The 10,290-nt window shown below is 48.5% G+C and overlaps 1 protein-coding gene across 2 annotated transcripts in view; it reads left to right on the top strand.

Moving 5' to 3' along the window:
- Positions 1–931: 931 nt before the first annotated feature.
- accs (1-aminocyclopropane-1-carboxylate synthase homolog (Arabidopsis)(non-functional)) overlaps positions 932–10,290 on the top strand; it is a 13,705-nt gene continuing 4,346 nt past the window's right edge. Inside the window, exons 1-14 of one of the 2 annotated variants that reach the window (XM_056599487.1) lie at positions 932–1,969; positions 2,097–2,178; positions 2,592–3,264; positions 3,671–4,542; positions 5,013–5,072; positions 5,158–5,228; positions 5,302–5,371; positions 5,930–5,996; positions 6,866–6,963; positions 7,506–7,583; positions 7,990–8,090; positions 8,728–8,817; positions 8,915–8,960; positions 9,786–9,927. In XM_056599487.1, the coding sequence (XP_056455462.1) occupies positions 2,595–3,264; positions 3,671–4,542; positions 5,013–5,072; positions 5,158–5,228; positions 5,302–5,371; positions 5,930–5,996; positions 6,866–6,963; positions 7,506–7,583; positions 7,990–8,090; positions 8,728–8,817; positions 8,915–8,960; positions 9,786–9,927 (2,365 nt within the window). In that variant the 5' untranslated portion in view covers positions 932–1,969; positions 2,097–2,178; positions 2,592–2,594. Of the gene's footprint in view, positions 2,179–2,591; positions 3,265–3,670; positions 4,543–5,012; positions 5,073–5,157; positions 5,229–5,301; positions 5,372–5,929; positions 5,997–6,865; positions 6,964–7,505; positions 7,584–7,989; positions 8,091–8,727; positions 8,818–8,914; positions 8,961–9,785; positions 9,928–10,290 lie in introns of both variants that reach the window. The other variant, XM_056599486.1, reaches the window with a different exon arrangement.

Below are 10,290 nucleotides of genomic sequence, written 5' to 3'. Positions count from 1 at the left end.
CGAGCTGCTGATCATGTGAGGTTATGTAGTCACATTAAAAAATACCTTGAAAGATGGTAGGGGTGGGGTCATACAAGAAGTTTCAGAACATTCTGATGTGGAGTTCACTTCAGGGTCATAGTTCACGACCCCATGGGGTCACGCAAAAGGTTTCAGAACATTCTGATTTGGAGTTTCAAAATAAAAGCCAACCAAAGTTTCCAATATGAGACAATTACATATGAATTTGGATTCAATTTAAAGAAAATGCCCTGTTATTTCAGGCTCATTTCACTTTAGGGTTATAGTCCAAGACCCCATGGGGTCACGCAAAAAGTTTCAGAACATTCTGAAGTGGAGTTTCAAAATAAAAGCCAACCAAAGTTTCCAATATGAGACATATTACATATGATTTTGGATTCAATTCAAAAGGAAATGCCCTGTTATTTCAGGCTCATTTCACTTCAGGGTTATAGTTCACAACCCCATGGGGTCACGCAAGAGGTTTCAGAACATTCTGATGTGGAGTTAAAAAAAAAAGCCAACCAAAGTTTCCAATATGTGACATATTACATATGAATTTGGATTCAATTTAAAAGAAAATGCCCTGTTATTTCAGGCTCATTTCACTTTAGGGTTATAGTCCAAGACCCCATGGGGTCACGCAAAAAGTTTCAGGACATTCTGAAGTGGAGTTTCAAAATAAAAGCCAAAATAATATGTAATATGTCATATTTGGTGGGCTTTTATTTTGAAACTACGCATCAGAATGTCCTGAAACTTCTTGGGTGACCCTGTGGTGTCTTGAACTATCGCCCTGCAGTGAGTGAGCCTGGAATAACAGGGCATTTTCTTTTAAATCGTATCCAAAATCATATGTAATATGTCTCATATGGAATGTTTGGTGGGCTTTTATTTTGAAAGTAAATGCCACAACGGCCGTACACTTCCTTTGATAGTATTTGCTTTTATTGACTGTCTTTTTGTATGTACCCGACGGATGCTTTTATTTGAAACTAGTTCTGAGACGCTATTACCGTAATGGCTAGTATATACAGGTACGGCAAGAAACTGAGTCGGCTGGCTTGACCGCCGATCTTGATGAGTCGGCTGGCTTGACCGCAGTCCCATAACGTTGACTTGGTAGAGGTACATGTACTTTTTAAATAACCTTAACCACCTTGCTACATTTTCAAACGGTTTGTTTTGTTATAAACGTCAGATATGTAGTTACGGCACTGCATACTTGATACTGATGAATAATTATGTTAGATTCTAAAAAAAATTAAATGTTCTAAAATTGGTACAATATTATAACCACGTTAATAAGGTTTGTAAGAAACCCAACCGTTGGTAAAACGGTTGAAAATGTAGCAAGTTATGGTTATTTCTAAAGTACATGTACCACTACCAACACAATGTTATGGGTGAGCAGCTGACTGGCAAGATGTCCGCAAGTGCGGACATTCTAGACGCCGCCAGCTAGTGTTCTATATATCTACACACGTAGGTGAAGGGTTTTATTTTGAAAACGTTGCGAGATACCACCCAAAGGCTGTTTAGAGTAAAGGCGCACGAAGATTTTGTGTGACGGCTGGCTTAACCGCGGATGAACGAATGGTGGCTCACTTGACCGCAGTCAGGTGTGCGCCCCATGGGTGTGCCTCTTGTTAACCAGCGATGTTATAATCTCTGTGTTCTGGCGCCATCTGGCGTTCGTCGCAACAACAACAACAACAACAACAACAACAGCGCCTCCCACCCCGGTGACGGTAGAGGGGGCTGCACAGAAAACATGGAGGTATTCTGACTACGCCTGCTGGTCATCCAGGGCTGGGATCCCGTGATATTACCCTGATTCAGCCTATCGCCGTCCTGGATTTAGCACAGCGTTAGCCCGGACTAAGTTATCCCGGAATAACAGCACGCATGTGCCGCTAACCCGGATGCAGTTACAGCCCACGGCGCTGTGCACCCGAGTTATCGCATTGTGAGACATTCATATTTGAGATTATGAGCCGCATATCGCTTTTTAAGGGGTTCCCCCATGCAGGCTGCACAAATGTGACGCTTAAGTTTGCAATTCTGTCTAAAAACTTTTATGAAATCCCTCGGAGGATCCCAGACCCGACCTGTGTTTACTGATCGGACCTCTTCATGTGCAGCAGTGTCTGGGTGAGATCCAGCACCCACTGAGAGGTATGTCATCGCTGCATGACAGGCGATAAACTGATTGATTAAATTGACCGCATTTATACAGCGCTTTTCTAACCAGTGGCCACTCAAAGAGCTTTACGATATTGCCTCACACTCACCTATTCATATGAGTCATAGGAGTGTGTTCCTATCGTTGCCATAGGAGTGTGTATCTTTCGTTGTCATAGTAACGTGTGATCCTATCGTTGTCATAGTAACGTGTGTTCCTATCGTCGTCATAGGAGTGTGTTCATATCGTCGTCATCGGAGTGTGTTCCTATCGTCGTCATAGGAGTGTGTTCCTATCGTCGTCATAGGACTGTGTTCCAATCGTCGTCATAGGAGTGTGTTCCTACCCTTGTCATAGGAGTGTGATTCTATCGTCGTCATATTAACGTGTGTCCCTATCGTTGCAGAGGATGGACTTCCGCAACAGGAGGCACGAGCGGGGCAGCAACTGGACGGACCCGGAGATCGTGGAGCTGCTGCAGCTGTGGTCGGACGAGGCGGTGCAGGTGGAGCTGGAGAGCTCCCTGCGGAACCAGCGTGTCTTCGACCGCATCGCCAACGTGCTGCTGGAGAAGGGCATCTACCGCTCGGGCGACCAGTGCCGCGAGAAGATCAAGAAGATGAAGCTGGAGTACCGCCGCATCAAGGACAACCTGAAGATGAGGTCCTGGAGGTTCTACGACGTCATGGACCGGGTGTTGGCCAACCGGCCGTCGGTGACCTACTCGTCCCTGGGGGGGTCCGTGGTGGCCCAGCAGGTGTTTCAGATCCCCCCCGGGGCTGAGTCATACCTGCACGCGGCCCAGGAGGCGAGCTCCTTCGCGCCTGTGACCTCGGGGGGCTTCCTGTTCGGGCAGCCCACCGGGTCGGGCGACCTGCTGGACGTTAAATGCGAGGACGTGGAGGACGGGGGAGGGCTGGACTCGGGTGGGGCTCCGTCCGTACCGGCGTACGAGATATCTGGGGACGAGCCGGAGACGGAGCACTCCGGACTGGACCCCGAACGAGGGCAGGAAGCAGAGGGAGGGTTGGAGCTGGGCCACGGAGACGTCTCGGCCACCGCGGCCGTCTCCCCCTCAGGTGGGGGTGTTTTAGTCACATGTCTCTGTGTCTAATATAGGTCATATTGCCCTTTTTTAGATAGATAGATTTGTGTATTTTATTGTCCACAAAGTGCCTCACAGAACAGATAAAACAACACACACACACGCACGTACATAGGTACGTAATACGTATGTGTTTCTACGTTTCTACCCGTCTTCTAGGCATTGTGGTCCCCACAATGCTTTGAAGACGGGTAGAAACTCAAGTCAACTCTGGGACAGGCACTGTCCAACTTGTACGCAGGCAGGCAGGCACGCAGGCAGGCAGGCACGCACGAATACATGCACGCACTAGCTTCAACGGGCTGCTGACAGAGCAGCTTCGGGGGGGCTGATGTTCAGCAGCAGGGGCCTGACGTAGCTCCTCTTTCCCCTCTGCTCAGGGTTCAGTGACCTCCGCATGGCCGGCTCCCCGCCCAGCGCCAAGCCCAGCGCCGGGGGCTCCGTCGCGGAGGTTTCCGGCCCGGCCCGGCCCGCCCCCGGGAGGCAGAGGAAGCGACGCCGGGCGGGTAAAGGCTCCTCCTCCTCCTCGTTCTGTGGGCGTGGCGGGGTGGCGGCGGCGGCGGCGGCGGACCAGGCCATGGCGGCGTCCACGGGCCTCGACCGCGCCCTGGCCAGCTTCCTCAACTGGCAGCGGGCCGCGGAGGAGCGCCTCCTGTCCCTGGAGGAGGCGCGCCTGGACCGCGAGGAGCAGGCGGAGGAGCGGCGGGAGCGTCAGGAGGAACGGAGGGGCGAGCTGGAGCGGCAGCACGAGCTCCGCCTGCTGGGCGTGTTCGCCGGCGCCCTGGCCGCCGTTAAAGATGGGGGCGTGACCCCCGCCTCCACCCCAACGGCTCCGCCCCAACCCGGCCCCCCCACGCCCGCTCAAACCGCCCCCACAGCTGCACACAAGGAGAGCACAGCCGTCACCTCCGCCCTCGCTCAGAGCCCCTCCCTGACCACGAGCGCCACGCCCCCAACCTCTTCTTCCTCTGTCGCCTCGGCCTCATCATCATCATCGTCGGTGTCCAAGGCTTCTTCTGAGACTCCTCCCACTGGCTCACAACCCCCTACAGAGAGCCCCCTCTCCGGGGCCGCCCTGCCAGGCCCAGGGGCCCCCGAGGGGCCACAGGAGGGTCCCCCCGGCCTGGAGGCCCCGGGCCCCAGCCCCTACCTGTCCAAGCGGGGGAACAGCGTCCGAGGACACCAGGGGATTCTGCAGGAGGGCTTCGCCCGCTACAACGCAGACAGGCACCACCAGCAGCACAACCCCGATGTGAGTGAGTGCGTGATGGGAGGGTTGTGTAGGATCAGGGGCTAGTATTCATACAGGTGCTAGTATTAATACACCGTGGGAAACAGCAATACAGAGGGTATTGTAATGTATCTGGAACTGTAACAAGCTAGAAAAATTTGCTAAAATAAGAAAACATCAAAGTCACAGGGTTAGGGTTAGGGAGATGCATTTGGGAAAATAAATGTGTTGCGCTGTTGTTTTTCATTTGTCATGTTATGTTGTGTGATGCGCTGTATTTTGTTGTGTTGCGTGCTGTCGCATTGTAATGTTGTGTTGCAGTGATCTGTTTTTAGGTCTGTTGTGTTATGTTTTATTGTGGTGTTGCGCTGTTAAGTTGTGTCGAGCTCTGTTGTATTATGTTGTGTTGTGTTGCGCTCTGTTGCGTTATGTTCTGTAGTTGTGTCGCGCACTGTTGTACTCTGAAGACAACCTTTCTCTCTCATCCGCAGGGTTTCATCAATCTGGGAACCAGCGAAAACAAATTATGCTTTGATCTTCTCCACAGTCGGGTAAGTGAGACCAAGACGTTTCTCCATCATCATGAGCTAGTATTCCTTCTCCGTCCACACAAAGATTTCTCCATGTCCTCCGCAGTTGACTCAGCCGGACATGTTGCACATTGACCCGTCTCTTCTGCAGTACCCTGACTGGAAGGGCCACGGCTTGTAAGAGATCACTATTTACAATTCTCCAATCCAATACGACACATTACCAAACATTAAAACCTTCCTTTTGTAGTCTTAGGAGGGCGGTGGCAGACTTCCTGTCCCACTACTGCGGTTCCAGGTGCCCTCTCGACCCAGATCATGTGAGTGAAATATATGTGTTGTTCAACACCTCAGAGCCATCACCCAAACCACGACCTGAAGCTCAGAATATGATCACTACATCACTCGGATCACCTTCATCAGGGACTGACGTCGAACCTGTAGACTCATCTGGAGATACATTATGGAGCAGACAGGGCTCTAATGAGGCAGATTAACCTCTGATGAGGTTGATAATAATAATAGATCAAATTTATATAGCGCTTTTCCCAGTGCTCAAAGACGCTTCCAAATCGCTTCATAAGCCAAATCATAAGAAGAAAAAAAGATAAAAAAGAAAAGATGGACCTCTAATGTAGATGAACGTCGAATGAGGTCGAGTGACCTCTAATGAGGTAGATTAATCTCTAATGAGGTAGGTAATACTCAGTAGATGGGACCTCTAATGATTTAGATGGGACACCACTCTTTGGTTTTGAGTCAAACACCAAAGGCCCTTCCATGACAAAGGCAGTTTTCCCTCAAACGGATCACAGACTAGATGGATGTTACTGGGGTTTCTCTCTCCTTCCTCATACCGGGATGTGTGTTCTCCACAGGTGATAGTGATGAACGGCTGTGGGTCGCTCTTCTCAGCCATTGCGGCGGTAATATGTGACCCTGAAGGTAGAGTTGGTTCATTAATAAAAGCACTAACTATTTAAAAACAAACAAGCCCTTAAGCGTGACCATTTTACCACAGGTTTTCTTTCACGATTAGTTGCACTTAAATGCTAAATAAAACATTGATTTAGACTTTTAGTTCAACTGTTTTTGTAGCATTCTCTTGTTTTCTCAAATTTACTGCTGTTTGCTTCATTTATATTAGGCAGTAAAATACTTTAAACTTTAATTTAATTTCGGGGTACTTCAAAAGCCATTCATTACCATGCACTGGTTAATAGCTACATGCATCCCTTCCATAATGCATCGCTGTTCATATCCCCTCCCCTCGTCTGTAGAGCCGGCCAGCTACCCACGGTGATTAGTTAATTTTATTTAAATTGCAAATTACCGCCAATTAACTCCTCATTAAATCCGGGAAAACTAATCAATTACCGCTCTCTGTTATGGAGTTTGAGGCTGTTGTCCGTCAGAGGGGTTCTTGCTAATGCGTCTCTTAATGCCACGCCTCTGCTATGATATCACTGCAGAGACAGTTTGGGTGTTAAGCTGTAATAATGAGAGATTTTCCTATGCAACTTTTTCCTTCCCGGTACCGATTCAGATTTCCTGAACTTGGGTATCAGCAGAGATGATGCATTTCCTATTGCGACTTTCCACCTCCGACCGTTAACGAACGCAGCATAACACTGTAGTGTTTGTGAGGTTCTTTGCCCGTGTAGTAAATTATCTACTCACGTCATGGTATCGAATCGGAGCAGAGACTTGTATACTCGCCGATACCCCCATTTTATGTGGCATCGGGGGAATTTCCGATGCTGGTGTTGATATCGGAAGAACTCTAATAATCAGTGGTTTTCCATGTGTTTCAGAGGCCATACTCATCCCCACTCCATTCTACGGGGTGATCACTGAGGACGTGGGCTTGTACAGCGGGGTGAAACTCTTCCACGTTCCCCTTGACTGTGAGGTAGCGAAAGTTTTTTTACTGATTTCACATTTACATTTAGGGGATGGGCTGACGCTTTTGTCCAAAGTGACTTACAACCATTCATTCACACTTTCACACACTGACGGCGGAGTCAATCACGCAGGGCGACAGCCAGCTCGTTGGGAACAGTTAGGGTGAGGCGTCTCGCTCAGGGACACCTCGACACTCTCAGCTAAGAGGAGCCGGCGATCAAACTAGCAGCCTTCTGGTTACAAGTCAACCCACTCTACCTCCTGAGCTTCTGCCACCCCACTCAAACTTTGAGCGCTGTTCTGTTTTTTTCAGGATCCAATTATTTCTTGTGACTTTCCGTGTCCAACTGAGGTCCAGAGTGGCTCATCGTCACACATACAAATGCTTGGATTCAGATGTTATCCAAACGGATATAATATATGAATACATAGCGTTCTTTGTTGATGTCCCCACCCTGACACTGGGTCATCGTAGTATATGGTCATGTACGTTGTGTCGACTGTTGTCCATTAACTTTGTGTTCTTCCGTGGTAAATGTTTGTTCTTAGGCCAGTGGAGACGGCACACGTCCATTCCACCTCACCGTGGAGAAACTGGAGGACGGTCTACAAAGAGCAAAGGAACAAGTAATCTCTCATCATAATTTCATTATAATTGCAAGATAATTAGAGCCCCCTTTGCTGTCTGGGAGAAGTGATTCAATTAATCATCTGACTTTGAAAAACTTCCGTGCACGTAAAATAAATAATAAATTCATAGAAATTGGAAATGCTTCCAAAAGATGCTAAAGAAAATGTGTTGCACCTCGACTCTGGAAAAAACATCTCTTGGCCTAAAACCAAGACGGGCTCTGTGGATATTTCCAAAACGCAGTTACAGAACTTCTTTAACCAAGCATTAACTCTGTGTTGATCCTGCTTCGTGTTTCACTGTTCCCTCGCCCTGCCCTCTGTGACCTCTTAATTTGTGAAAGGCTCCACGTTAATAAAGCATTTACTCACCCGTCTCCCCCCCCCCACTCCTCCCACCCAGGGTGTGATGGTCCGAGGGGTCATCCTGGTGAACCCCCACAACCCTTTGGCAGACATCTACACCCCCCAGGAGATGGCTGGCTTCCTGGAGTTTGCCAAAAGGTCAGCGGGCTCCCCCTCCCTCATCACGATCCAGCATCGGCCCCTGGAGCGGGCCCCTGCTCTACACGAGCAGTGCTGTGATGTGCACGTGTGGCTCCGTGCACGAGTGGCTGTGGTCCGCGACCGGGGCCTCATTACCGCTGCATATCACAGCGCCTCTTGTTGTGGGTTTATCATCTCGCGTCATCTCATGTCAGCCAGCAGCCGCCGGAGGGGAGTGAGGGTCTCGCCCTCCCTGTCATCTGGTGTTGTTCAGTAAACTCTAGACGACCGCCCCCCTGTGTAGGGGCCTTCTGCGTCCCCGAGCCGCTCTGGCAGAAAACCCTTTGAAGCTATCGTGTGTGCGTGCGTGCGTGCGTGTGTGTGCGTGCGTGATTAGGACAGTGCATTGAACAGAGTTGACTTCAGTTTCTAAGTGTCTTCAAAGCATTCTGGCCACACTGTGTGTTTGTGTGTATATGTGTGCTTGTGTGTATATATTGGACAGTATGTTACACAAAGCTAAGTTGAGTTTCTACGTGTCTTCAAAGCATTCTGGTCCAAGTGCAGGCCCTCTGGGCGTCAGCATCACAACACAATCGTGTTCCAAAGTACTGCTGCTCTAAAGATGTGTGTTTTTGTATGTGGTTCTCTGCAGATATGAGCTGCATGCTATCGTGGACGAGGTGTACATGCTGACCATCTTCCAGGAGAAGGTCTCTTTCCAGAGTGTTCTGGGAATGGACAGGTAGTGTATAATACTTGTATAAATCTGTACCTCAAATCATTGTGGGAAATGTTGTCTTCTACTGCACCATACCTGAGGTGACGTGTTTATATTCCAGTTTGCCCGATCCGCAAAGAACACACGTGCTATGGGGCTTCAGCAAGGTATGAGTTTGATGATTTAATTGTATCAATATAATCTGATGTGATCATGAAATGTTATCAGTATAATAAGGTGTGATGCTGTAAGGTTATCAATATAATATCAGAAGGTAGTATATATGCTACCCGTGAACCTCCTAATATGGCGCAATTTGATTGGTTCGCTATCTCGGGATATTGGGCAATATCCAGTGGTGGATTTAGCAAGTTGGGAGCCCAAGGCGAAGATATGTATGGGGCCCACCTCATCCAATCTTTAAAAAAAAAATTACAGACTGAATGGTGGATAGGCAGGCAAAGCTAAACTACGCGGAAGTAGTAGTTTTTTTTTTTGTCCAAAATGAAGATGGAAAGCAGAGAACAGATAAAGTGTAGTACTACACAAACTAACTCACGATGGAACCCAAAAGAGAATAAGGTTTCTTTCCCAAAATGCCAGGAAAATCGGCACTGTTTATTCTTTTTTTTTTTAAGATCAAATCAATATAAGCAGCAACACAAGTAGCTAGGGTTAAGCCCCACAAACAGTCACAAAACATCACAAACAGTCATATACTTAGCAAATAAAAATTGCGAAGATGAATAATTTAAAAACATAAATCCTGGCAATTATTCACCTCAGGCAAATAATTGTTAAATATGATGATGTCATATTATCAATTCAATGATATATGATGACTTAATGTTATCAATATAATGCGATGTCATGCTTTAAGGTTATCAACGTAAAATAATAAGATGTGATGACGTAATGTTGTCCACGTGATATCACGTGAAGCTGTAAGTCTATCAACGTCCTAATACGAGATGTCATGCACCAACCACCAGGACTTTGCCATGGCGGGGATCAGAGTGGGCACCCTGTACACGGAGAACACAGACCTGATGGAGGCCCTGAGCCAGCTGGCCAACCTCCACGGGGTCCCCGGCTCCACCCAGCACCAGATGGCTCAGCTGCTCCAGGACCGAGGTGAGCGCCCCCTGGTGGCACGCAGTCCGCACACATAGCACTAACCGTAACCGGGGCGTTTAGCCTGGGGACGGCTGGAGGCAGATGATCAGATGGCACTTTATTATGAGGGGTGGCATGTGGCTCAGGAGGTAGAGTGGGTTTCCAGGTTACCATAAAATTGCTAGTTCAAACCCTGGCTCCAGTGTCAAGGTGGCCTGAGCAAGACACCTCACCCTGACTGCTCCAGACGAGCTGGCTTTTTCGCCCTGCATGGCCGTCACCGCCGTCGTGGGTGAATGTGTGTATGAATGTGTGTATGAATGTGTGAATTTTAGGCAGTATTGTAAAGCGCTTTTGAGTGGCCACATTCGAATTGAAAGA

The sequence above is a fragment of the Gadus chalcogrammus genome, chromosome 9 (genome assembly GCF_026213295.1).
Source record: "Gadus chalcogrammus isolate NIFS_2021 chromosome 9, NIFS_Gcha_1.0, whole genome shotgun sequence".
NCBI lineage: Eukaryota > Metazoa > Chordata > Actinopteri > Gadiformes > Gadidae > Gadus > Gadus chalcogrammus.
Note: the sequence above shows the minus strand (reverse complement) of the source record. Positions and strands in the feature narration are given on the sequence as shown.